The sequence below is a fragment of the Callospermophilus lateralis genome, chromosome 19 (genome assembly GCF_048772815.1).
Source record: "Callospermophilus lateralis isolate mCalLat2 chromosome 19, mCalLat2.hap1, whole genome shotgun sequence".
NCBI lineage: Eukaryota > Metazoa > Chordata > Mammalia > Rodentia > Sciuridae > Callospermophilus > Callospermophilus lateralis.
The window spans coordinates 895440-923419 of record NC_135323.1 but is presented as its reverse complement, the minus strand read 5'-3'; the positions used below and the strand labels follow the sequence as shown (position 1 = coordinate 923419).

General features: G+C 59.3%; 1 protein-coding gene across 1 annotated transcript; it reads right to left on the bottom strand.

The window, feature by feature from the left end:
- Positions 1 to 13: 13 nt before the first annotated feature.
- Tvp23a (trans-golgi network vesicle protein 23 homolog A) lies at positions 14 to 20727 on the bottom strand. Its single transcript, XM_077106119.1, has 8 exons — positions 20521 to 20727; positions 17643 to 17861; positions 17319 to 17398; positions 3402 to 3546; positions 2850 to 2939; positions 2582 to 2710; positions 1323 to 1451; positions 14 to 46 (listed from the first exon to the last, which is right to left on the bottom strand). Exons 1-8 carry the CDS (start codon positions 20725 to 20727, stop codon positions 14 to 16), a joined length of 1032 nt encoding a protein of 343 aa, XP_076962234.1.
- Positions 20728 to 27980: the final 7253 nt, after the last annotated feature.

Below are 27980 nucleotides of genomic sequence, written 5' to 3'. Positions count from 1 at the left end.
CACGGAACCCCGTCTAGGCCATCTCTGCCTCTGGTGACAGGTACGCCTGGAGGGAACCCAGGGTGAGCGTGGCCCACTGCAGAGCAGCAGCGCCTCTGGCCGCATTGCCCAGCAGTGGACAGCATCAGAGCCACCTGAGTGTCCTCTGGGCTGGGCAAACGTGCTGCGGCTGGGAGCCCTCACAGACCCCTGGAAGAGCCCCGGGGCACCAGGCATGCGGTCTGGCACCATTAGTAAGTGGGCAGTATGTCCAGGGACCTCCAGGGTCATCTACACACGACTCGGGGTTTTTGAGAGAGGTGAACTCCAGATGTTTCCAGTGACTTGAGGATGAGACACACGGGAACCGAGACCATGAGGAAGAGCAGATCCCGTTTCCACACCACTCTGGGCATGAAGCCGAGGGCGGGCAAGTCCCCTGTTCTTTCCGCCCGCGCTCCTCCGCCCTCTGCTCCCTGCCTACATGGGGCGGCTGGGGGGGGGGGCTGGATTTGCATCTGTTCTGTGTGAGAGAGGTGAGACCCTCCAGAGAGTGACGGCTGCAGAGCCCAGGGCATCTGGCTCGCGCCTGGCTGTGCCCCCAGCCACCTCAGGGCATCAGCAGGAGTCCACCCAGACCACAGGCTCAGCGGGGCAGGGGCTGTCCCTCCGGCCAGTTCCATTTCTCACCGAGTGCTGGTGAGTCTCGAGCCCTGAAGGCCAGGCTTCTGAACGTCACCCCGGGAGGAGAGTCACCCAGGGGGCCTGCAGGAGAGTGGGCTCGGCTCTCCATCCTGCCCGGGAAGCCTGCCCACTGCCCGCCGAGGTCCTGGCACACAGTGGCATTCGGGTCAGGATGTCCAAGCCATTTCAGCTTGGGTCCCATCGGGTCTAAGAGACCTATTTCTCACTTCTGGAAGTTTCTGCTCACTTTAAAAATGTGAGACATCTTCCTGATTCTGCCCTTACTTCTGGAGGTTCTAGAAGTCACTCTTCAGTGTCTGAATGACGGTGCGGGACAGGTTCTGTAAGATCACACCTAGAGTTGGCCCTCGGGCCTCAGAGCCAGAGGCAGAGTGGAGTGTTGGGTGCCAGGCGGGGGGACCGCAGCCGGTTAGTGTTTCACAGGTAGAGAGTTCAGCCGGGGCGATTGGACAGGGACAGTGTGGTGGTCACACAGCATCGTGCATGCACTGAATGCCAAGAACTGTGCACTTGAAAATAGTTCACGTGCTCCATTTTGTGTGTTTTGCCCCAATAGAAAGTGCCAGCAGCAGCCGGCTGTCAGGTGACCCGCACAGGTCAGGAAGGGGGCAGTCCTGGGCGCGAGCTCAGTGACTCACCGTCTGGAACACGGTCTGGGACAGGAGACTGGCCGTGACTCTGCTGATGTCACTCTCGCCTCCCATCTTGCAGAGGATGTAGCCGTAGAGGTTGGCGGCTTGGAGCGAGATCCCGGCGATCACAAGGGCCTGGCTCGGCAGAGCGGAGGGGGCTGTGAGGGCCGGGAGGACTGTGCCTGTGCCGCCCAGCCTGGCCCGGCCCGTGAAAGGACCCTGTCGGTAGTGACCAGCAGCACTGCCGGACACCACCCAGCCCTCACCCGAGGGTCGTGCCATTGCCGTCCCATTTCACAGCAGGGAGCAGAAGCACAGAGCGACTGAAGCTGCCCGGACGCCACGTGTTCCACTCCACGGGGGCATACGCTACATCTGGACGTGTCCCCAAGTCCTTAGACTAGACCACGGCAGTGAACACGCACCCCCAGAATGAAACTCCCACCTCGCAGGCCTGTTCCCACCTAGAGGGCCCCCGTCCAGGCAGGATGTCGTGTGTGGGTTTGTTTTTTAACAGACTCCTCCCTCAGCCGGACACAATGCTGCACTCCTGCACCCAGTCCCAGGGCCCAGGCAGGAGGAGGCGAGCGCAAGGCCAGCCTGGGCGGCCTAGTGAGACCGGAGCTGTGGCTCGGGTGGAGCAGGCCCGGGCTCCGTCCCTAGCACTGGGGGAAGCTTTCCTGAGCCTGAGGACTGGGGATGAAGCTCGTCCTGCACAGGGCTCTGGTTCCATCCTAGCACTGCGAGACATGGATAGAATGAGAACGGAGCTTCTTTGTTACCAAGATTACTCATGAGAACCAAGGCCATCAACAGCCAAGTGACCGTCCTCTGATGAATGGATAAAGAGAAGCGTCTACCATACTGTGGAATATTGTTCAGCCACAAAAAGGAATGACCTAGGGACACCCGCGACAGCTTGGGCAGACCTTGGAAAGGTGCTGAGCCACAGAAGCCATCACAGACGCCACGTATCACGTGATCTCATTTATAGGAAATGTCCCAGAATGGGCAGGTGCCCGGGCTGGGGGAAAGGGACATAGACTAAAGGTGCAGAGTTTGTTTGGGGAGGAAGAAGATGTCCTGAAGTTGAAGGTGGCAATGCTTGTACAACTCTAAGCTACTGGACTCCAAACTTCCCCTGGCCAAAATGTGCCGGTGACTATCAGTAGTGCCACCGCGACCTATCAACCAATGACGATAGTGACAGAACCGCGCTCCCACGGCCGGGCTCTGGAGAGCCAGGAGGTCCCGGTGTCCTTTACCAGCCACTTGAGCTTCAGGGAGAACAAGGTGCTGAAGAAAAACAGGATCCAGATCACGGGGCAGATGATGAGGCCGAGCCAGAAGATCCGCGCCTCGGCCTCCGTGGCGGCCATGCTGCTCGGAGAGGCCTGTGGGGGCGAGGAGTGCAGCTTTCAAACCTGGCAGAAGGTGGGCACAGGCCCCTGTGGCTCTGACCACGCGCTCATGTCGCCAGGACTGCTGCCCCCAACCCCGGGCACCAGGGAGCACCCCCGCCCCCCAGCACACCTTTCTGGCCTCGAAGATCCAGTGGCTCCTCCCGTCCTCGTCGATCTGGTTCCACCACCGGAGGCCCACCATGAGCCTTCCCGTCACGTTCTAGGAAGACAGCAAGAGGACGTCAGTGAGCCGCGGCCAGTACAGTGAAAGTCCCAGTCCACGTCCAGCTTGTGCTGGGGACAGGACGAACATGGCAGCTGACCCTGGTGGCTTTCCAAATGGGTGTCCAAGGTCTCTGATCTCTAAGCGTTCTCTAAAAAGTGACAGACCCCCCGACTCCTACGTACAGGTGACACACTCATGTTATAGCTGCTCAGAACATACTACGTGAAGGCCACAGCGAGAGCCTCACCAGAGTCCAGAGCCACACGGGGGCACCTCATCGTGTCACAACCAGAGCCATTTACAAAACCCTAAAAGCACTTTTCCCTCTAATTAATTGTGACAGGCCTCAGAACTCGGCGGTTTAAACCCGAGCATCGGGTCCCGTGTGCATAGGGGATGTCACGCGGGGAGCAGCGCACACACGTCTGGGGAGAGCGTCACTGGCGAGGGCCGCACCTTCACAGACCAGAAGTCGAAGGACAGGAGCAGCAGCACGGTGACGAAGCAGCCCACGAAGCTCTTGCTGAACCAGTCACAGCACACGTAGGTGACGATGGCACTCACTCGGAAGAACAGGTGGAAGAAGGTGGCCAGGGGGTGCCTAGGAGACAACCGGGAGGCGCCTTCACCCTGAGCCAGGAGGCCGCGTCAAAGTCGGCCACGTCAGGCCGCGGAGTGGCCGCGCCTGGGGGATGTCCTCCCGCCGCCTCTCAGGCCGAAGCTCACCGCTGCCTTCTCGGCCCCCAGAGCGTCATTGTGGCCCTGGCTGCGTGTTTCTCTCCCTCCAGGAATCCAGTACTTCCCCTGATGGGCCTCCAGGTATCACTCACCCTGTCCCCACCAAGGCCACCTTGGAAGTGAAACGTGACTGAGATCACTGTCTCCCACCTCGCAGCCACAGGACCAGTTCCCCAAAGATGAAGGTCAGGTCATTCCACCAGGAACCCAGCGGAGGCCCCTGGTCACGGGGGACGCCTGTTCCTGGAGAGCAGAACCGGTCGCCACAGGAACGGCCGCTGTGACAGTTTGCCCAGCCGAGAGTGGCCTGAGCGGCGCTTGAAGGCGGACACTCACCTAGGGCAGGTGGCTCTTGTGCCTTGACACCAACCCACCCAGAGGCAGAGAGCTGGGAAGCGACAGTCCGCACCTACACCCGCGCTGCACCCGCACGGGCACCCCCACCCGGGCCCACATCCACACCCACACCCGCACCAGCACCAGCACCGCACGGGCATCCCCACCCGCACCCATGCCCACACCCGCTCCCACTCCCGCACCCCAACCGGCACCCGCACCCGCACCCGCACGGTTGCTTCTGTGTTTTATCCTGAAGTCAACTGGGGTGACTTAAATAGGTCACTACTGGTCCAGAGCGGATGAAGGCCTGGGGGGTCAGGCAGGCCATGGCAGCAGCTCCGAAGGAGACCCTCATGACCCCCTTTCTGTGTGACCCAATTTCCCAGGACACAGTTAGAGGACAAAACTAGGATCAGGAAAGCTGCAGCAGGTCTGATGGCGCGGGGCAGTCAGAGCGCCATGTCTGTGATGGGCGGGGCCCGGAGGTGACTTCAGCACCAGGCCACCAAGCAGCCCAGAGCAGAGCTGCCAGGCCTGACTTGTGCCCAGAAGCGCAGGCCTGCATGGGACTCCAAGGAAATGACAGCATTATCTCAATAAGACACAGCTGGCCGCGTCACCGGCCTGCACACTGTCACAGGCCACCTCTGGGTCAGTCCCCAGCACAGGCGGAAGGCGGTGAGCAGAGGCCATGGCAGAGCCACAGAGGGAAAGAGGCTGCTTGTGTCCCCAAGAAGAAGCGTGGCCAGAGGAAGCCGAGCCCAGGCCCCTGTGAAATTGGGGGTGTCTGGCTCCCCGGCAGCGTTAGCCCGGCTCAGAAGCCCAGGTCACAGCGGCTTGTGCTTCAGCTACTCTGACCTCCCAGGGGGGCTGAGGGGGCCGCGGCGCAGCACCAGCAACGCGCCAGGACATTCTCTCTCTGCCTGTCAGATTCTGGGCCACCCGTGGCCTGGAGGAGGGTCAGTCAGGAGGTGACCCCGCAGGACTTCCAAACTCCGGGGGCCACTCCCCCCTCTGGAGACGGCCCATATTCTCTCTTGAATGTGCCTAATAAACCTCTGGGTCTCTGGGGAAAACAGAACTTCCTGGAACTTTCCAGAAGATAAGGCTGAGTCTCTTGTGCGATTTTTGCCTTAAACCTTCCTGAAAAATTTTCAACTGTCTTAATACAATTAAGTACTAACTGCCTTGCCCCTTGCCCCTTGGCCCCAAAGATGAGCGGACCTCTCCCCTGCCCGAAAGCTCCTGGGGGGACCAGGTTCAGAGTCGTGCAGGTCACAACACGGGCTGAGAGCCTCCGCAGGTGCGTTGTCCTGTTGAATCCTGTGGGAGACGTGAAGACCACTGGGAACAGCGGTCTCCTCGGAGAATAATATGGATGTAAAAGAGGAAAAACGATATAATGAGAGAAAAACATGTTTACTGTAAAAGATGTCGGAGGCAGATCCACGTGGGCACCCATTGGGCGAAACCTGGGAAGCTCGGGCATTTGAACAAATCCCCGTCCACCCACATTTTTTTCCCACCTTTTTCTTTTTTTTGGCTGTGGTTTTCCCAAAATAAAACGCAAAAAGAATTCCAGCTGTGGGAAGGCTCCACTTCCTTGGTCTGTCACTGACCGCCCATGACCTCACCTCCTACTGGACGGTGGTGTGGTTACTCCCAAAGAAGCCCCTGCCACAGGGCCCCAGGCCCATGGGCTCCCCTGCCGTGGTCCTCTGCTTTCCCGCCACCTGGGCAGTCCAGGTGCCCACCCCTGCTGATCCCCACTGCCCAGTGCCCCTGCTTCCACGTCACCCCTGGGAGGTCACCCCTGGGAGGCAGATGACCCTCCATCCCGCGAGACGCAGGGCCTAGACTGGCAGGGTTCCCATCCTGAGCAGTTCCGCGGCCTCCCTGCACACCCCTCGGTCTCCCCTGCTGCCCCACGGGGTGCCACAGAGCCGCGTCCCAGGACAGAGGAGCTGCGTGGAGGTGGCGCCTGTGAGGTGCTCTGAAACGGCTGCCCCCCACGGCTCGCCGCTGTCACCTCAGCCCACAGCTCACTCGAAACAGTTCCACCGCCACAACTCAGACTGCAGAATTCCCCTGACCACAACTTTCTCTCACGCCTGAGGGAGATCCCCAAGACTCCTGCCCCCCGTGGTCCCCCAGACGAGCCTCCTTTCTGCTCCCTTTAACAGGGGCACTTTCCGCCCAGCATCTGAAACCCACCCTGCAGGTAGGAGGACCAGGTAGGACCTGTACTGCCCAAGAGGGGACGGCACTGCCCAAGAGGGGACGGAAAGTCATGAACTGACTGGCGCTGCCCGGGGGACCCTGCTGGGCTTTGTTTCCTCTACTGTAAATGCACTTCACAGCCCAGGGCCCTGGACAGTGCTGCCTTCCTCCTGGGAGTCAGGGCTGAGGTCTGAAGCTGCGCGGGACACACAACTCAGATGTGGGGAGACCTCACGTGATCTCCCCGCCCAGGACAGGGGACTTAGCCCAAGGCCGCTCTGCCACGGAGCTACATCCCAGCCCTGTTTAGTTTTTACTTTGAAACAGGTGCTCACTAAGTTGTGCAGACTGGCCTCAAACTTGCGATCCTCCTGCCTCAGGCTCCTGAGTTGCTGGATCACCACCACGCCCAGCCTCAACATCAGTTTTACAAGGGAAAAGCCCAGCTCTCCCCCAGGTTCAACACACTGCAGTCCAGGGCCCACATCCAGCCTGTTTTTTGTAAATAAAGTTTTACTGGAACACTTGTTCACTGGCCAGCAAAGCGGAAAATATTCACCCATAAAATCCAAGTCAACCCAAATGAAGTGACTACCCCGCCACACACACTCCCTCCAGACCCAAAACCCACCTTTAAAAGCTGTAGTGTGGGGGTTGCCTGAGGGGCAGAACCCAGGGGTTGTGCTAGAACTCGGGACACCTCATCTCTGAGGGCAGAAGAGGCGGGTCCTGACCAGGAAGGGGCCTGGGGACCTCTAGGTGCTGGAGATGCATGGGTGACTCAGGGATCAGTGCCCTTAGGTATGCTACCCCTTGATTTTTAAAAAAGTTTCCTGTTTAAAGCCACTAACCAAAGACAGATCTTTGCAAGTCACTCGAAAAATCATCCATGTGCTAGAAACCAGCAGCTCCTCAGCATTTATTCAAATGAGTCCAAAACTATGCCCACACGAAGAGCAACGTCCGCAGTTCACAGCGGCTTTATCCATAATTGCCCAAACTGGGGCCGCTAAGAAGCCCTTGACAGAGAAACAGACAGACGGACAGACGTGGGATGTGCACGGCTAAGCAAGAGAAGCCATTCTGAAGGCCGTGTGCAGCGGGATCCCAACTCTCCCCACGTCTTGGGGACAGTGAAAAGACCAGTGGTCACCAAGGATTCTGAGGGGTGGGGAGAGGGAAGAGGTGGAACACGGGGGTTTTTAGGAGGCCGATGTGCCCGCCTATCAAATCCCAAGTGATGCACAACCCAAGGAGGGACCCTCACGGGAACCGTGGACTCTGGCTCATCAATGGCCGTAGCTCATCAGTTGGAGCGCGTGTCCCCAGCTCATGCAAGATGCGACTAGCGGGGGCAGCGGTGGGGTGGGAGGGGCTCATGGGAACCGTGCTTTCCGCTCTGTAAACTGTAAACTGCTCTTAAAAATAGAAGTAACGATTACAGTAAGGTGACGGGCACAGGTGGGGTGGACGCCGTGTCTACACAGAGTGGACCGGGTTGGGGCACGTCAGCATTTATTCCAATGAACTGAAACCTCGGGGAAAGCCCCAGGAACGTTCATGCGGAGGCTCGGACACCCTCTTCCAGCAGCTTCTACGGCAGATTTGACCTGGGGCTGGGTCATCCTGATTTCAGCAATGACCTCACCAATAGCGTTTAGAGTTGTCCTTTACTTTTTAACCATTTTGAAAACCGCACTCTGGATTTTCTCCATCTTGAACGCCTCATGGATCACTGTTTTCAATTCTGTCCCCTCGAGGCCCTCGGGAGCACTCTGCCGTTCAGTGTGGCACAGTGAGGGACACGTGCGCCATCGTCCCTTCCAGTCTACTCTGCTGGTAAGAGCGGCGGCTGAGAGGCGGGTAGGATCTGGAATGATCGAGAAGCAGGGGCAGGGGACGGGATGGGGTGAGGATGAGAGGCGTCCACCCCCGATAATGACCCAACCTGGGCAGTGGAACATCAGGCTCTTTGTTCTCTGTACTTTTATGTCAATTTGGACTAAAAAATAAAAATAAAAAGAGAAAGCATCAGAAGTGGCCTTGGCTTTGCCTTGAGGCAAGGAGCAGACCAAGCTCCCGGGGGGCAGGGGCAGGTGTTCTGGTGCCTGGGGGGGGGGGGGCCATAGTGGTGGAAAACAAGAAATTCAGACCTAAAAATCCCCAATTGAGCAACTGGTCATTACAACGAGATATGAGGAAAATTCCCAAAGGCAGGCCTTTCTTCTGGGCTCACAGTTCCTCTGCAAAAAGGAAAAAAGAGAGAGAGAGAGAGAGAGAATCCCCCCCCCACGGGGCACAAACACCCGCCCTCCCGTCCTGGGCAGCTGTGCGGTGAGGTTCCTAAGGTGGGTCCAGTGCCCGGTCCCCTGCTGCTGGCCTAAGCCCCACACGGAGTAGGAAGCTCTTCACGCCTCGGGTCACCCCTCTGTGAAATGGGAGGGTGACATTTGCCACCTATGTCTGTCCGACCCTCTTGGGAGATAAAATACCCAGGCCACGCCCGACCCGCGGTCACGTGCGGTCACATGTGGTGTGACTGAGGCCACTCGACTCACTGCTGGACTCAGTTGTGAAGGTTTTTGAGAAGGGAAGGCAGAGCCGGTGATGCCCTTCCAGGAAGCCTTTTCTTAGACGCATGTTTTCCCCGCTGTTAAAAATGAGCCCCGGCTGCTATTTATTTCTCCGGCGCAGACGCCCACTCACGCTCAGGTGCTTCTCTGCTGAGGGTGGTGCTGCAAGGAGGGGCCCAGTCACCTGGCGGGTCTGCCTCTCCTTCCTAGTAGGGTCCTCCCTCCGCCCAGCCGTGCCCCTGCTCCCTGCCTGGTGCCCACAAGGGCGGTTCCGGGCCGTCAGGACGTCCAGGAGATGCTGATGCTGTGTGCTCAGTTTCCACTCAAAGGTCACCCAGCAGAGGTTTGTGTGTGGAAGTGACTGAAAGAGCAGACTTCCCTCTGGTGGCCACAGTTTTCCCCTCTTGTTTCTGTTCTTTATTTCTTTTTAAAGAGACATCCCGACTGTCGGGCAGGTCCGCTTGGCATCAGAATGCCCAGGGGTCAGGTCAGCCGGCTCTGGAGGCTCAGCCCAGGCTGGGCCCCGAGGGTGGGTCCCACCTCCCAGCGCAGGCTGCAGAAGAGGCGGCCTTGGGGGTCCACCTGGCACAGCCCAGGTCGGGGCTTTCAGGCACTCCCTGACCCCGCTGGACCTCTGACCCTCTCTTTTAGCCAAAGCTCCAGAGTTTTCCAAAGACACGGGCCCAAAAGAACCAGACAGGCACTGAGAATGGCTGACGGGAGACAGCAGAAGAGACCCGCAGGTGGTCATCACAGCAGCTTCTTCCTCAGTCTCTCTCTCTGGCTCTGTCCCCTGTGCTCCTGGGTGGAGTCCAGCTGCCATGCTGCCAGCAGCCTCGTGGAGGGCCCATCCGGCCAGCACTGAGGCCTCCAGCCGACCGCGGAGGAAGGACGCCATCGTGGAATAGCTCCCCCCAACCCACGGAGCCTCTGGATGCCGGCAGAGCCCTAACTGCGACCTCCTGAGACCCTGAGCCACAGCCCCCAGCTAAGCTTCAGTTCCCGACCTGGAGGCCCAGGTGAGAGGCCAGCGCTGGTCACCTGCAGCGGCCAAGGGGCCCGTCCGTCACCCAGCGTTAGCTCTGTGGACACTCCCGAGGAAGGGCTGGGACCCTGTAGGTGCACGCTGTGTCTGTTGGGTGGTTTGGACAGGCAGAGCGCTCAGGGCCAGGGGACGAGACCCTGGGGGCAGCTGCCGTCCCCCACCTCTTAAAACAGGGGACTCAGGAAAGAGAACAGAGCAGAGGGCCCGGGACTGACCAGCAGCCTGCAGCGGGGGCCAGCAGCAGCAAGGCCCCCAGGGGGCAGAAGCTGGTCCTTGCCCCCACCGCCTCTGAGTGGGGCGATCTTTCAGTTCTCTGCAGACAGGAAGCAGAATTCACCCACTCATGTGCTTTTCACCTGACGCGTTATTAGATTCTTCCAGAATCTGGTAGGTTCTGAAGACACCAAATGTCAACTGGGGTCCGTCACCCGGTCCAGGGAGCTCCCGTTTCCCTGTCTGCAAGATGGAGACACCCTGTCCTTCCTCACACTGTAGTATTCTGGAGTCGGGGTGCACCCGCTCAGGGGCGCAAACAGTCAGCATGGAGTTTGTCCCCACGCCCCCACCTCCCAAGAGCCATCACCGAGCCGCACACCGGAGGATGCTCGAGGTCTTGGGCACAAGGCCATTGTTGGTGGAAAACTGAGTGAAGTCATCGGCCACACTCAGTCCCTGCCACAACCTGTCCTGTGGGGTCCCCTCAACCGGCTTCTGTGTCCTCCTAGAACGGCCTGTCACATTTTAAAAGTATTCCTGCCTTCTAGAATAAAAGGACGCTCCAGATCCAGAGGAACAGGTTGAAACGTCCGCTCCACGAGGGCAGAGACCCCGCCGCCTGCTGCGCTGTGTCCCCTTTGTGGTCGGTGCCTGGCACACAAAGGGCATGAAATTTTTACTGATTTAATGGAAATAAATGAATGAGAAGAGAAGGCAGCAGCGGTTCTGAGGAGGGTGTGGCCGGGATGCCCTGCAGTGCCTGGAGGTGCTCCTGGTGTCACGCGGGAAGTGTCTACTGGCGCTACTGGACGAGGGCCAGGATGGTGCTAAATGTCCTACAGTGCGAGGGACCGTCCCCAGTGAGGGGTGACGCAGGCCTAACTGCCAGCTGAACCCTGGAATAAAGGGGTGAGTGGGTTAGTTAGTCCAGGTCCACGCAGTCAAGCTGCTATCCAAACGAGCACCCAGGAATCAGCCAATGTCCCTTCCTTGTCCCCAAGGGCTTTCCGGATTATGTGGGTCACAATTTAGCAGAAACTGCCCTTCAGTGATTGCCAGCAGAGCTTATGCAATGCAATTCGTGTGAATAAGGAATAGAAACAAGAGGAAGTGGGGCTGTTGTAGATGGAAGAGTCAATTTCAGAATTTGTGATGTTGTGCTCGGATCAAAGAGAACTGAAATCTGTCTAGTTCCCTGATTCTGTGGGTTATTTTCCTTGGTAATCATGAACCTTCCTTAAAATCAAACAGCTCTTGGTGGGAACTGCTTATGTGTCATGTCTTTATATTTAAAATTAACTTTGGAGAGCCAGGGGCAACATGACTCATTCCCCAAAGGCACAGGGGACAGGGGTCTTTAGAGTCCTCACTGAGCAGACAGAGCTCCTGAATCACAACAAAGAACCAGAGCTGTCATTCTGCTCAGCATGTTGGAGTGTGCCGCGTGTGCTCGCTGGAGAGCGCTTGGCCGCGTGAGCTCACTGGAGAGGCGCTTGTGTTTTTTTTTTTTTTTTTTTTTGTGGGGGGTACCAGGGACTGAACTCGTGGGCACTCAACCTCTGAGCCACATCCCCAGCCCTATTTTGTATTTTATTTAGAGACAGGGTCTCCCTGAGGTGATTAGCGCCTCACCATTGTGGAGGCTGGCTTTGAACTCTCGATCCTGCCTCAGCCGCATGAGCACTGGGATTATAGGCGTGCTACTTTGCCCAGCCACTTATGTTGATTTCTGAGAATGACCAGCCACCAAGATGTCATCTGCCCCGTCTCCTTCCTTGCCCTCCCGCCAGCCTCTCTAGACTCAGTGTCACACATAGAGGTGTTAAGAACACTCGAGTTTCCCAAAGACGAACATAACTTATCCAAACCCAGACACAGAGAGGACCATTCCCACCCAGGGTCGACTTTGTCGTCAGAGACGTTGACCGTATCTGGAGATGCGCTGACTTCCATCACTGGGGGATGGGTACTTCTGAAATCCGGTGGGCAGAGGCCAAGGACGCTGTAAACATGCTGCCCAGTCTGCGCCCATGATGAGGAGGCATCTGCCCCGGCCCCGTGTCAACAGTGACAAGGCTGGAAGCTGCTCGAGAGCAGGGGCAGTTCTGCACGCCTCATCTGCCCGGGAGAATCGGAAGTCCTCCCCAGGGGACGTGAAAGATGGAGCCCCGTGTCTCCTCCCCAGAGCAAAGCTCATCCCCGAAAGCAGAAACAACCCAACTCATCCAGGGTGAGTGGACAGGCAGGGCCTGCGGCCACAGCAAGACAGCAGGCAGCCGGAGGCCACTTCACCAGAAAAGGAATGAGATGCTGCTCAACACCCCAGTCCTGGGGGGCAGTATGCTAGGTGGCGGGGGCCAGCCGAAGGACACATGTCCTACGATTCCGTCTGTCAATGTCACTGGGCGAGGGGCGACCCAGAAGCTGGACGGTGTGACTTCTGGGTGGGCCTCTGAGGATGTTTCCAGAAGAGACTGGAATCTGAATCACAGACTGAGAAGACCACATCCTGTGCCCCGGGTAGGGGTCCTGGGACACGCCTGGGGCTCAGGCTGGGACTCTCGGCTCTCAGGCCTTCAGGCTTGGGGTGGGACCGCCAGCAGCTCCCCCGGCCTCCTCAGCCCCGTGAGCTCACAGCAGACCTCTCAGGGTCAGTCTCTTCATGTACATGAACATACATCACAGGTAGCACATGTTAGTATAATAATCCAAACACATGACTATTGTGTAGTTAATATGTGGTGACAAAAGGATACATAGTAACACACGATATATGATAAATCGATGATAATCAGTATGTAATGACAATAATAATAGTAAATAATATATAATGGTATCACTCTGTTAGTTACTGATTGTGCTAATGTTATTTTCACATATTATTTTAATCATGATGTATGATTGGAATAAACAGAATTTTCTGGTTGGTGCTCTTTCTCTGGAAAACCCTAACCAGTGCAGACTTCATCTGTGCAAAATATCCAAAACAGGCAACTTCACTGGGACAGAAAGTGCCACGGTGGCTTCCAGGGCGTAGGGCAGGGAAATGGGAAGTCTGCTCAATGGGTAAAGGACTTCCATCGGGAGGATGAAGGACATCCCAGAACCAGGTGGTGACCGTTGCCCGATCAGGAGTGTGACAAATAGCACACTGGTCTGCAGACTAACGAGAGTGGATCTGTGATGTGAGGATGGGTTTCGGGCAGACACACACACGGACATGTCACCAAAACAGAGAATAGTCAAACGGCCACAGCCACCTAAACCTCACGTCATCGAAGGCTGCCCCCCAGAGTGACCTCTGGAGTGCGGGAAGTGGTTGCCTCACTCATCTGATGAGCCAGGAATGAAATACCTCAGTCAAAGACGGGCCACAGCCTTGGGCGGACATTTCCCCAAAGACGACAGTCCACAAAGGAGCACCAGATACGGAGAGGGCCACCCAGCTGCACGTCCCCAGCCACAGGGAAATGCCATCTCAACCGCAGCGAGTCACCACACACCCACCAGGATGGCGACCACCCAACCCAGAAGATAGGTGTCAGCAGGATGTGGGGGACCGGAGGCTTCCACTGCTGAGACAGCTGCCCTGGGTCCCTCAAAGAATTAAAACTGGAAGTGTCACACCCCCCCGGGCAGTCTCACTAACAAAGCCACCGCATGCGTACAAAGGGACCTTAGTCAGCCTTCAGAGGAAGGAAACTCCCGCAGGTGCTACAACAGGGCTCAGGGCTGTGGGATCCGGCTGGGGAGGGAAAGGGAGGGTTGTTTAATAGGCGCAGAGGTTCAGTTTTTCAGGATGACCACATTGCAACGATACCTAACACCACCAACTGCACAACGCAAAGGAATCGAGACGGCAAATTTGTCGTTTTAAAAATCACCATAAAAAGTAAAAACAAAACAAAAGAAATAAAATTCCCTCTGGGGGAAACACTCGGAGCATGGCTGGTGTGTCCTCTGCCTGCCCAGCTGTGCTGCAGAATCACATCCTCCGCGGACCCAGGGACCCCCCAGCACGGCACGGCACCTCCCTGACGCAGACCCGGGAGGAGGAGGCAGAGAGCACAGCTCTGTCTCCAGGCTCAGCCGGCACCTGCTCACGCTCACCAAATCCACTCCACAGCAACCACGTGGTGAGGTCAGGCACCCGCTCACACTCACCAAATCCACTCCACAGCAACCACGTGGTGAGGTCAGGCACCTGCTCACGCTCACCAAATCCACTCCACAGAAACCACGTGGTGAGGTCAGGCACCTGCTCACGCTCACCAAATCCACTCCACAGCAACCACGTGGTGAGGTCAGGCGGGTACAAGCAGGTCGAAGCAAGGCAATGGGACCTGTCCCAAATCACAAAGCCCACAGCTGGTGAGGGAAGGCGTGGACTAGACTCCTGGGCTCAGGCTTGGAACTTCCGTCCACCACCTGCCTCCAAAGTCAACAGGAATCGCAAGTTCAACAGGGATTGCAAACAGCGGTTCTCACTCTAGACGAGGGGGGCTTAACTTTCTTGTATTTTGCTATTCCAATTAAAGTTTGATCCTTTTTCTAAAATGACACACATAAAACATAATAGTCTTCAAAGGGTTTCAAATGGTTTGCTACTATCTGGCTGCTTGTTTTCAGGATTTCCTCATCTAAGAACCGACTGCGGGAGCTCTTTTTAAATGTATGTCCCCTGGGAGTCTGGTTGTCAATCCAGGGCCACCCCCGGGGATGCGCTGGGACACAGAGGACTCTGGGTTGGAGGCGCCCAGACACACAGATTGTGGGCTGCTGCCTCCCAGACCTCTGACTGAGGATTCCTGTCCCCTCCGCCAGCTGCCCACTGAGCCTGGCCGCTAGAGTGTTCCACCACAACCTAACACAAGGACCACTCTGGGGTCAACACCTTGTCTCCTCTGGGTCACCGGATCAGAAGCCCGAGTGTCCCCCTGACCAGGGCAGGCTGATTCTCCCTCCGGGCCTCTTCTGTCCACCACCCCCACCGGAGCCCTGGCCCAAGCTCCCAGCCTGTCCTCCATCCTGCGGGCCTGCCCACATCCCTGCCCTGCCCACAGCCGTCTTGATGGTGGAGCTGGAGAACCACACCGTCCGACCCGCAGCCTCGTGGGGCCGTTCACATTTCAGTTAACTAAAGGGAAATAAAATCAAGTGTTCTGCCCCTTGGTCACACGAGGCCCGTTTTAATGCTCAGTGCCACAGGCATGGAGTGGCCCCTACCAGAGAGTGCAAATAGAGCACAAGTCCATCCTGCCAGAAGTTCTAGTGGACAGAGAGGCCTAGAACTTGTCTTGTCAGCCCTTAGGGGTCTGGACCCGGCCACTAGCCAGCGCCTCTGGTCTTAGCCACAGGGAACCACCCTTACCACCCCAAACTCACAGTCTCGCCTCCAGGCCTCTGCACGGACAGCCACCTTCCCTGACCACTTAAGGGCCCCCAACCTTCAGGTCCCAGCTCAGCTGTCACCGCCCCTCCATCAGGATAACGGCCCAAGCTTCTGCTCATCAAGCGGTAAAGCTCAGAGTTGCGGCAGCCTGGGTGCTTACCCCCCGCCCCACACCGTGGCTTTTAAGTGGAGGCGCTTCCCAGAGGACACTTGGGGGTCTGCAGAATTTACTGGATGCTCCTGGATCTGGTGAGTAGAGGCCAGGGATGGTACAATGCCCAGGGACGCTAAAACGTCCTGCAATGCCCGGGACGATTCCCACGACAGAGGAGGATCTGGCCCCAGATGACAGGTATGTGGAGGTCAAGCAACCCTGCCCCAAACTTACAGCTCCTAAGGCAGGACCCTCCAGCCACCACCCAGTCAGGCCCACGGGAGATTCTCACCGAAACTGAACCCATGAGCTTAGCTACCTGGTAAGTTTCTTTACCAGAATTCTCGCTCTCTTACTGGGCCATTCTTCAAATCACTGGTCGTCCCAGTCAGATGAGCAACACCCCCCCACACCAATAAGGAGGTCCTAATCTCTGGAATGTAGCCTTATGGCAAAAGGGACTGTGGGCTGATTTATTCAGGGATCTTGAGAGGATTCTAGATTGTCCTGGTGGGCTTCAAATGTCACCAGTGATCTCCTTTTTGGAGAGGCACAGAGAGACCGTAGGCACACACAGAGGAGTAGGTCAGGTAAAGGTGGCCCCACGGATGCCCACAGCCACCAAGAGCTGGAAAAGGCAAGGAGTGGGTCCCCCCGCCCAGTGCCTCCGAAGCCGTCAGACGGACCCTGCCGACACGTTGGTTTCAGCCCAGAAAACCTGCGCGTGGACTTGTGGCCTCGAGAGCTACAAGAGGACCAACTTCTGATGTTTTAAGCCCACGGGTTTGGGAGAATGTGTCAGTCACTATAGGAAACTGATGGAGTCTATTCTAACCGGGGTTATTGGATCTAAATCGGAGAACTGATTGTAAAAAAAAAAAAAAAAAAAAAAAAAAGATTTTGAAAGGAACGGTATTGGGCATAGAGGTGTAGCTCAGTGGCAGAGCACCCGCCTGGCATGCGTAGGGCCCTGGGTTCAATGCCCAGTGCTCCAAAAATTAGATAATAATAAAGATGATGATGAAGAATGGCATATGGATACCAGGGCCCCTGCCTCTAGGCTGTGAATATTTCTAGATGCAGCAGGTGCTTGACTGTGAGCGGCCATGTTCATGGGTCATTTCCCTGGTCCTACTGCCTTGGACAGGCAGGCATGTGACCTGACCCAGGACAAGTCTGGCCAGAGCTGAGCAGGGATTGGAAGAAAAGTCAAGCCCTCCCGCTGGTACAGCCTCCTGCCCCCCATCCCCGGCTTCCCTCCACTGCCCCCTCCACTGCCCGGTGGCCCCAGTGCTGTCTCCCTGACCTTCTGCCACAGCCTCGGGCCTTTGCCCTCTCCTTCCTTCTCATCCTCCAGAGTCCCCATCGGTGACTGCTCCTCTTCATCCAGGTCTCAGCTCAAAGGCCACTCCTCAGAACTTTCCCTGTGGCTCTCCTTCCTGACCCTCTCACATCCTATAATTACCTCCATCATCTCTTTGTTCAGACTGACCGTTCCATGTCAGCATCACACCCGTCCCACACTGCAGGCTCCGGGGGTCAGGGATGGTCTCATCTGTCCACAGTATGTCCCTGGCACACAGTAGGTTCAGGCATATTTGGAATGGATGGAGGGATGTTGGTAGATGGATGGACGGGCGGATGGATGAATCTGCGGCTTTGGCGCCTGCTTGCCCAGGGCCCAGTCCCAGCATACCTGATCTTGGCTTTCCTAAAGGCCAACTCCTCTTCATTGCCAAAGTCCAGGGACACGTCCTCGGTATCATCTACCAGGGCCTGGGGACATCAGGGGCAGATGGAGGGCAGGCCCCACTAACCACCACGGGTTCCGCACTCCTGGGCTGCTCTCTGCGCTGATTCCTTGGAGACCCGAGGCCTCCTGCTGCCTCCTGCTCACCGCCCCAGCGCAGCCTTAGGCGCTGGGGCTGCTGCATCCCGGCTCCTCCCGGCCTCCGCCTGCGCTCCGCCGCAGCCTCCTCCCGCGCGCCATCTCCCTCCCCGCGGTGATCTCTGGTCCTACCTGCTTCATCCTCCCGGGAGCCCACAGCCCAGGATCCAGGTCCGCCCGTTGCCACCGAAGGTCTCGGGTGCCCCCGGCTTCGGGCCTCGGGAACGCGCAGGGGCTAGGAGGCCCGGGAGCTGGCCGGGGAGCTGGCCGAGGGAGCTGGCCCGGGAGCTGGCCGCGGGAGCGCAGTGGCCGGCTGGGGAGGGGCTCGTTCCGGGCTCGGCGGGGAGGGTCCTGCGGGAGGGGAATGAGCCCCAGCCCTGGAGCGCAGGGGCCAGGCCGGCTGCCACGGGAGGGGACAGGTCCGGGGGACCCAGATCCTGGGAAGATAGTGGGGGTGGGTCAGGAAGCGTCGGGCTCGTTGGAATGGACGGACGTCGGAGCCCGGCAGCCGCCTTCAGGGGCTCAGAGGATCCGCCTTAGGAAACGCATTCCCAGGCCTGGCCCGGTCCCCACGATGGCGGCCCCGGAATCTGCCTGCTCCCAGGGACCCGCTGCAGCCTCGATTGGATTCGCAAAGGCTGTGAGAGCCCGGAGCAGCGCATGGCGCCTGGAGCGGGTGGGGTGGGGGAGGGGGTGTAGGTTGGGGGTGGGGTTGGGTGGGGGTGTAGGATGGGGGTGCAGGTGGGGGTGGGGTGGGGGGGTTGGGGTGGGGGGTGTAGGTTGGGGTGGGGTGGGGGGGTAGGGTGGGGGTGGGGTGAGGGGTGGGGTGGGGGTGTAGGGTGGGGGTGCCGGTGGGGGGGTGTAGGTTGGGGTGGGGGTGGGGTGGGGGTGTAGGTTAGGGGTGGGGGTGTAGGGTGGGGGTGGGTGGGGTGGGGGTGTAGGTTGGGGTGGGGGTGGGTGGGGTGGGGGTGTAGGTTGGGGTGGGGGTGGGGTGGGGGGTGTAGGTTGGGGTGGGGTGGGGGGGTAGGTTGGGGGTGGGGTGGGGGTGTAGGTTGGGTGTAGGTTGGGGTGGGGGTGTAGGGTGGGGGTGGGTGGGGTGGGGGTGTAGGTTGGGGTGGGGGTGGGGTGGGGGGTGTAGGTTGGGGTGGGGTGGGGGGGTAGGTTGGGGGTGGGGTGGGGGTGTAGGTTGGGTGTAGGTTGGGGTGGGGTGGGGGTGGGGGGTGTAGGTTGGGGTGGGGGTGTAGGTTAGAGGTGGGGGTGTAGGTGGGGGTGGGGTGGGGTGGGGGCCAGCAGACACTTGGAGCGCCACTGGCTGTTATTAAGGAGCATTTCCCAGGAAAGGTTTATCATCTGAGGGTCTTTCCTGACCCAGGACAGGTCACTCCCTCTCCTGCAAGCCCTCTCCCCCTCCTGCCCTCCCACTGCCCAGAGGCACAGCTGAGCATCCAGGTGCTAAGGCCACAGCCTGTTGCTCCCTCTGCCTTGGGGCAACAATTGGACCCCAAAGGCTGGTAGGTGGGCCCCCGCTCCCCCCCCCCTCCACAGCTGGCCACTGGTGGGTGGAGTCAGGAGATGCTTTATCTCTGATCCCTGGACTGGACCTGGGGGCTTTCTGCCTCACCTCCACCATGGCCATTCCTTTAGCTGACCTTCAACTGGCCTGCGGGGGTATGGAGGGAGGAAGTGTCCTCAGAGGACCACAGGCCAGCCTCAGGAGCCAGGCCCTTCTAAACGTATTTCCCAAACCCTGTGGCAGTTCTGGTAGCTGCTAAATGCACCTCCACCAGGTGGCACAGAGACCCTGAGTCAGGCTCTGCGGGTGTTCCCAGAGCTCCAGGTGTGGGTAGCCACGTGGGTAGCCACGTGAAGCCCAGTGCTCCAAACTGATGCTTCCCACCCGGGAGGGTGGGCTCAACGGCCTGGGGCTGCCGAGATGTGGGTTCTGGCTCAGGGTCAGGGAGGGGCTGAGGCTTCCCCCAGCTGCCAGGCAGCACCCGGAGCTGTGAGGATCTAAGCCACTAGGGCCTGGATTTCTAGAAAGTCCTGCTGACTCCTCCTGCCCAAAGCTGGCTCTGGGCACACAAGGGTCAGACAGTGGAACCCCGTCTCTGCTGCCCGCGTCCCCCCAGCCCAGGCTGGGATACCGGGGAAGAAGCGTCGCAGCAGGGTAGGGGAGGTGAGAAGCCCTTGTAGAACATTTAGGGGCTTTTCCTCTGGCCCTGAAGATCACCAGCTGCTGGCGTCTGTTGAGTCGGGGTGGGGAGGTGGGAAAACCCCCTTGGAAGCCCCATTTGGGGCCAACTGACATTCTCAGCCACGAGGTGGGGGATACCTAAAAACAGCCACAGACTTGCCATCCAAGATGACCCTGCAAACACGGGGTCCCGCCACTCGCCCCGCCCCCCACCCTCACCTGGCCGAGGGCTGAGGATGCAGAAACTGTGGGTGGGTACAGCGAACCCACCTCTGACCACACACTGCTGCAGGGACCTTGCCTGCTAGAAGGTGGGGTTCAGGTCCTTCCTGACTCTCTGGGGGGGGGGGGGCCTGAGCATCTGCTTCTCCTAAGGCCCGGGACACGCGGGCAGAGCCTTCGGGAAACACTGTCCGCCTGTGGCTCCTGTTGGCCCTGAGAGCGGGCGTCAGAGCCCCATCTCTGATCCCCGCCTCCGGCCTCCTGCCCTCCAGCCCCAGGAGGAGGCCCCAGGTGTGGCCAGCACTGCTCTAGATGACCGTCGGAAGTGTGCACGTCCGGCCAGAGACGTGGCGGGCCACCTCGGGCAGGGGACCTCCGCTCAGTCCTTGGCGTCTCCTCCCCTGGATCTGTGACCTCGGGGCGTGTGCTTTAGCTGGGAAACCTACCAGATGCCGCCGGCCTGTGTGCTGAGGTGCCACTCCACCCACCCTGGGCAGCTGGCCGAATGGCAGACAACTAGGCATAAAATGTCACTTCAACTTTGGAGCCACGGCAGAGGGAGGGGGCTGGGTGGACAGGAAGGTCGGGCCTTACCTGCAACTGCCCAAGGCCTGGTGGGGCTTGGCCGGAGACTAGGCGGCTTCCCGGCCATCCCGGCCTTCTCAGAGTCAGGCTGAGTTCCACTTCGCTCACATGGAGCAGGCCCCCACTCTGCACTAGCAGCTGGCCCCTGGCCTGTGCGGAGGTGCCAGGAGGAAATCCAAGACTGTCCTCCTCCATCAGGTGGATGCCTAGTCCCATTGAGGCCCAGGAGACTGCAGAGCAGGATTGTGGCCACTTCTGGGTACTCCTCAGGACACAGTGGCCAGATCCTGCCCACTCTCAAAGCCCCAGTCTGTCCTGCCTCGGGGCCGATGCTCTCCCACCACATAGTCAGGGGCTGAAAATGTAGAGGCTTCCAGTGACCCTTCCCGACCCCTCCCCAAGGTGTCCACCACCATCAGAGCTCTCTCTACCCCAAGTTCTTGAGAGACCTTTCACATCGTTCTGATCTGTTTCATTTTCCTCCTGCACTTAGTCATCCTCATCCTCTTTCCCTCAGATACCAGCTCGGCGAGGTAGGAGGTTGTGCAAAGGGTAGGAGGTTGACAGAGCTGGGCTCTTTGGCTGAGATGGCAGCCCTAGCTGGGGACAAAGGCAGAGCCAGGGCCAGCTGCCAGGCAGATCAGAGGGGCCGGCGGGATCCTAGGGCATGCCACCTTGGGGACACAGGGCTCAGGCAGGGAGTGGCTGTGGCCCTTGCTTGGCAGGGCTGGGGCGCTGCCTGCATCCTGCCTGGTGCAGCTCAGGGCAGCCGCCTCACTGTGCGCTGGACTTCACCCTCAGTGCCGCCCGCCCTGAACCTGGGCATAAAACCTCCAGGTGACTTGGAGCCCAACAGGGTCGGCACACAGCGTATCTGCCCAGTGATTGCTTGGCCTCCCCCAGTGTCCCAGTGGCCCAAGGCCCCCTCAGGGCTGTGTGAGGCTCAGCAGTGGATCCTGCAGAGTGGGCACACACCCAATGTCATGGCTGCAGCTGACCCTCTGTCCCCTCCCTGCCACTCCTCGCTGCCCCCTGGCCAGGGCCTCCCCTCTGGAGCCCCGTGCAGCTTCCTCCTGTGGGACGCTCCCCCAGAGAGGGGGATTCCAGGCCAGGGACAAACCAGGCAGCCCAGCTTTGATGCGGCCTCCTGGCCTCCCAAGCAAACTGCCCTCACCAGGGCTGTGAGGAGCTGGCCAACAGGCCAGAGACGGCCTCTCTACTCAAGGGCCAGGACAGGGGCAGAGGCAGGTCAACAGGGCCGGCCGCAGGCAGCTGGGAGAGTGGGCAGTGGCTGGGACCCAACAGCAGGTGCGTCTTGGACCTCTGGCAGTCCCTCCGGCAGTCCCTCCACAGTCACACGCTGGGAGGAGCCTAAGCTGGTGGCCCCTCACTCAGTAGCGGGAGGTCCAGTCAGGTTGCTCCATCATCACAGCCCCAGCCCCTGCCTAGTCCGGGCACCAAGGTCCTAGCCACCACCTGTCTCGCCAGGTCTGATGACTCCAGCCCAGAGACTCCTGGGAGCTCCCCACCCTTCCCACCACAGGGCCCTGTCTGTTTCCTGCCCAAGGGAACACCCTTCCCTCCTCAGGCTGAAAGTATGCAGTCCCTTCTGTGGGCCTCCCTGACCCCCATCCTCTGTTCCTCCTGAGTTCTTCACCCCTGTCCAGACTCTGGGATCTAGATCACAGCCTGCAGGTCCAGACTCTGGGATCCACATCACAGCCTGCAGGTCCAGACTCTGGGATCTAGGTCACAGCCTGCAGGTCCAGACTCTGGGATCTACATCACAGCCTGGCAGGTCCAGACTCTGGGATCCACATCACAGCCTGCAGGTCCAGACTCTGGGATCTAGGTCACAGCCTGGCAGGTCCAGACTCTGGGATCCACATCACAGCCTGCAGGTCCAGACTCTGGGATCTACATCACAGCCTGGCAGGTCCAGACTCTGGGATCTAGATCACAGCCTGCAGGTCCAGACTCTGGGATCTACATCACAGCCTGGCAGGTCCAGACTCTGGGATCTACATCACAGCCTGGCAGGTCCAGACTCTGGGATCTAGATCACAGCCTGCAGGTCCAGACTCTGGGATCTACATCACAGCCTGGCAGGTCCAGACTCTGGGATCCACATCACAGCCTGCAGGTCCAGACTCTGGGATCTAGATCACAGCCTGCAGGTCTAGACTCTGAGATCTACGTCACAGCCTGCAGGTCCAGACTCTGGGATCTAGATCACAGCCTGCAGGTCCAGACTCTGGGATCCACATCACAGCCTGCAGGTCCAGACTCTGGGATCTAGATCACAGCCTGCAGGTCCAGACTCTGGGATCCACATCACAGCCTGCAGGTCCATACTCTGGGATCTAGGTCACAGCCTGCAGGTCCAGACTCTGGGATCTACATCACAGCCTGGCAGGTCCAGACTCTGGGATCCACATCACAGCCTGCAGGTCCAGGCTCTGGGATCCACATCACAGCCTGCAGGTCTAGACTCTGAGATCTACGTCACAGACTGCAGGTCCAGACTCTGGGATCCACATCACAGCCTGCAGGTCCAGACTCTGGGATCTAGGTCACAGCCTGCAGGTCCAGACTCTGGGATCTAGGTTGGAGCCTGCAGGTCCAGACTCTGGGATCTAGGTTGGAGCCTGCAGGTCTAGACTCTGGGATCTAGGTCACGGCCTGGCAGGTCCAGACTCTGGGATCTAGGTCACAGCCTGCAGGTCCAGACTCTGGGATCCACATCACAGTCTGCAGGTCCAGACTCTGGGATCTAGGTCACAGCCTGCAGGTCCAGACTCTGGGATCCACATCACAGCCTGCAGGTCCAGAGTCTGGGATCTAGGTTGGAGCCTGCAGGTCCAGACTCTGGGATCTAAGTCACAGCCTGCAGGTCCAGATCCTGGGATCTAGGTTAGTTGGAGCCTGCAGGTCCAGACTCTGGGATCCACATCACAGCCTGCAGGTCCAGAGTCTGGGATCTAGGTTGGAGCCTGCAGGTCCAGACTCTGGGATCTAGGTCACAGCCTGCAGGTCCAGACTCTGGGATCTAGGTTGGTTGGAGCCTGCAGGTCCAGACTCTGGGATCTAGATCACAGCCTGCAGGTCCAGACTCTGGGATCTAGGTCACAGCCTGCAGGTCCAGACTCTGGGATCTAGGTTGGAGCCTGCAGGTCCATACTCTGGGATCTAGGTCACAGCCTGCAGGTCCAGACTCTGGGATCCACATCACAGCCTGCAGGTCCAGAGTCTGGGATCTAGGTTGGAGCCTGCAGATCCAGACTCTGGGATCCACATCCCAGTCTGGCAGGTGTGGGTCCTTTCTAGCTCTTTCCATGGCCTCTAATTCTTGTCTTCTTATGGGTTTGATGACCTTTCTCCTCCCCATTCCCCCGTTAGAGAATTGTCCCTAGAGCAGGTGCCCCTTCTGCCCGGCATGCACTGGGCGTCGCACAGGGGTGAGGGAATGAAGAGACAGAGGACCCCAGGGAAGGTGCCCGCTCGGATGAGGACTCCACAGCTGGGGCGAGGAGAGGCGTGGCTCGCACCCAGGGCCTTTCTCAGACACGCACACACCCCTGTGCCCAGCCCAGGCCTGGGGCTCCCCCCACACTCTCCAGCGCCCTGCTCTGCACGTCAAGGACACATGAAGCCATGAGGCTCAGAGCCCGCGGGGGACACCCGGGACCCGGCCTCCTCAGCTGGACTCAGGAGGGCTGCAGGACAGGGCTGCTCCAGCCCAGGCCGCAGGGCTGTGGTGTGCTCTTGGAGGAGGAGCCCAGGCGGGCCTGGCTGTCTGCCCTGGAAGGTCCGTGGCCAGCAGCCAGGGAGCCACTGCTTACGGGAAATGCTCCGCTGAGGAGAAAGCGCTCAGGCGCCTGGCGCTGGCCTCTGTCCAGGCTGGTGAGGAAGCCTGCTGTCTCTGAGGCCACACTCAACTCCTCCCCCAGGCAGCTCTGCAGGACTGCCCAGGGGCAAGCACAGGTTCCCGAAAACCAAGACGCAACCAAGCAGAGTCATCCCTGGAGCAGTTCAGAGCGTCTGGAGCGCAGCCAGCACCACCCAGCGTGTTTGGGTTTGCAGCTGGCTCTGCCTCTGGGCTGGGAGATCTCGGACTACTTACTCAACCTCCCTGAGCCTCTGTTCCTTGTGTGTGAAATGAGAAATGGGCCCTACCTCTGGGCTGTCGGATGGAGGAAGGAGTTCATATTTGACCACGTGCTCAGAACGTAGACTGTACAGAGCACGTCCGTCTTCCTCCAGTGCCGTCTCCGTGGGAAGGCAAGGGGACCGGATGGTGTGGACACCGGGCTTGGAGAGTTCTGGAAGCAGGTGGGCACGGCCAGCCAGCCAGCGGGCCTCAGGTCTGCCTCCTGTCACGGCCCACACAGGCTGGGGTGCGGGGTCCCTGCCCAAAGTGGCTTAGCAAAGTCAACTCGGGTCTCCAGACACGTCTGGGTCGGACCTAGAAAGTCTGAAGGGACAGGCAGAAGACAAGGGCAACATGGAGTTCACGGACTTGGCCCCGGATTCAAGTCAGGGGTTTTGAGCTCCACTTCGGGTTTCTCTGAGGACTGGAAGCGGAGCCTGCGCCCCCCCCCCCGCCAGCCCTCCATCCCCCACCCCCACGCAGCCCACATTCCCTTGTCACCCCCTGGCCTGGGGGGGGGCTGGGGCACAGCTCAGGTCGCGCACTCGCCTGGTGGGCCCCAGGCCCTGGGTGGACCCCCAGCACCTGAAGAGGAGAAGCAAACTGACCCAGTGTCTTGGGAGGGTGCCCCAGAAGCAGTCTGGGGAGACCGGGACGGGAGCAGGGCGCGTGCAGGCTGAGATGCGGGGCCACGGCTTCTGAAGGTCTCTGTTTCCTGGGGCCACTGTGACTAGTCCCACCAATCAAGTGGCTGAAAACGCAGGAACGGACCGTCTCAGGGCCTGGAGTCCGGGAGTCCGAGGTCAAGGTGGACAGGGCAGCGCTCCCCAGCCTGTCCCAGGCCTCCTCCTGGCCCCCCGCGCCCCCAGGCTCACGGCAGCACGATGCTCACCTTCACATGGTCTCGTCCCTGTGTTCAGATTCCCCTTTTATGAGAACACTGACCCCCTCGGGGGGCGGCCAGCCTGCTCCTGCCTGGCCTCACTTCAGCTGACCAATGTCTGTGACGGCTCGAGGTCTCCACAGGGTCACGTCGGAAGGGACCGGAGGTCAGGGCTTGGGTGTGAGCAGGGCAGATACGGCGCAATCCAGGGACCCGGGCCCCCCACAGGGCCTCGGGAGGCAGCTCCGTCCCCAGCCGTCCCATCAGCCACTGGGCAAGGGCCACCCCAGCAGGGACATGAGCCCGCAGGCTCTTCCCGCTCTGGGCACATGCGGGCAGAAGGGGTCCCTGCACCCTGAGGAGCCGCGCTGCGGCTGGGGTGAAGCGCCACCCCCTGTGCAGGGAGACGGCCAAGAGACCCCGGGCCCGCCTACGGCCGTCAGGGACACTCGGGGGTCTTTGCCCACATCAGCTACCCACTTGCTCGGCAGGGTGGCCCTGAACGAGTCACCAGCGCCTGGTGGCTGCCTCCCTCTCCTCAGGCCACGGTGGTGGCACAGGAGCCCCTGGGAGAAGAGGGGACGCGGCCCCTGCTACAGTTTGAATGTGGCCCCCAAAGTCCCCAAGTTCCATGTGAATGGCGTGTGGAGGAAGGGCCTCGGGAGATGGTTAGGGCTGGGGGTCACGCGGTGGGGTCCCCACGGTGGCATCGATGGTATTTTAGGAAGAGAGACCCAAGGCAGCACCCTGGCTCTGTCTTGCCGAGTGGCACCCTGTTCCACGTTATGATGTGGCAAGAGGGCTGTCACCAGAAGGCTGAACGGAGCCGCTGCCGGTGCTCTTGCACTTCCCAACCTCCAGAATCAGGAATCAGATTTCAGTTCTTTATAAAGTATCTGGTCTCGAGTATTTTCTTCTAGCAACAGAAAACAGACTACGACAGCTCACCCACCTCGACGCAGTGCCCGGGGCCCAGCTGGCAGCCCAGGACTGTCGGCAGGTGGAGGTGGCAGAGCCTGGAGGCTGGTCAGCCTCAACTGCTTTACAGAGGGATCAGGGACCCCCCAAAAGGAAAAGGACCCCCAACTCAGGTACCCTTCACTGCTGTTCTCTGAGACACTCAAGCATGACTCATGAAGTGGGGCATCCGTGGGCAGCCACAGGTCCCCCAAAAGCTCATGGGGGGATAAGGGTCAAAGAGTGGGAGGTGAGACTTGGCCCTGAAACCTGCGTCAGGCACAGTGTGCAGTGGCGCCCACGTGGGTCCCTGCTCCAGCCCCTGGCACTCTGTGTGCAGAGGACCTGGGGAGCTAGCCCCCTGCCCAGCACCATCGATGGTGGAATGTCCTGGTCCTGTGCTCTGCCACGGCACAGTCTGACCCTCGACTCTAAACCTACCAGCAGTTTAAGGTGACCGAGGCCAGCAGAAGAGAGGAATGGACCAAAGCTTGATGTGCTGGGGAATGACCCACTGGGCACCTGTGTCTCCAGGCCCCTGGTGGCAGCCACCACCACGCCACCCACACAGCGGTCAAGAGCCGAGACTCCTGGAGTCGACAACCTGGGCTCCAATCTGGGCTCCACTGCTCTGAGCAGCTGTGCAGCAAGGACCGCGCATTTCCTAAGGGTGGAAATGCGTCTTGGCCACGTAATGTCCTCCCTGCGTCAGCGTTCAGTTTGCAGGAGGATGATTCTCTGTTGGAGAAACACTGGCACTTTCTATCTTATGGCTGCCTTGTGCCCGGGGCCTCTGAAGTGGAGGAAGAGACTGTGGGGGACACAGACCTGCTCTCTCGCAGGGCCCTCGAGGACCACAGTGGCCCTCAGAGGGAGCCTGGTCACATGACCACAGCCAGTGGCAGGGAGGCTGGGAAGCGCAGTCCAGCCCTGCGCTCCAGTGCCACCTTCAAAATTCCCATTTTTAACAATCATGATCACTCGCGTCTGTGAGCCTCGCTGTGATGACTCAGTGGGTGTCCACGGAGACCCGGCCAGCGCGACCAGCACTTCTGTCCCTTTAGGCCCCATCATTTCTTCATGCCGGGAAACTGGGGCCTGCCCTCCAGGTATCCTGAAATGTGGAATAAGTCCCTGCAAACGGTTAGCATCCAACCCCCTCTACCCCCATCCCCGCCCAGCTTCCTGGCCGCTAGTGACCACAGTCCACTTTCTACTTTCCACAGGTGAGTGAGAGCATAGGGCCCTTGTCTTTCTCTTCCTGGTCACTTCACTTAACGCAGCGTCCCCCAGTTCCGTCCATGCTGCTGCTCAGGAAGCCTCCCTCTTGTCTTGTTCCTGTCAGTCACGCAGGACGGCAGGATGCCTGTGCACTCTGGCAGATCACCGTCGGTGGACTGAGAAGCCTCCTGCTCCCTCTTCTCGCTGAGGGTGGCTTTACTAGTCTGGTCTCTTGTTTCTCCAGATGATTTTCCTGAC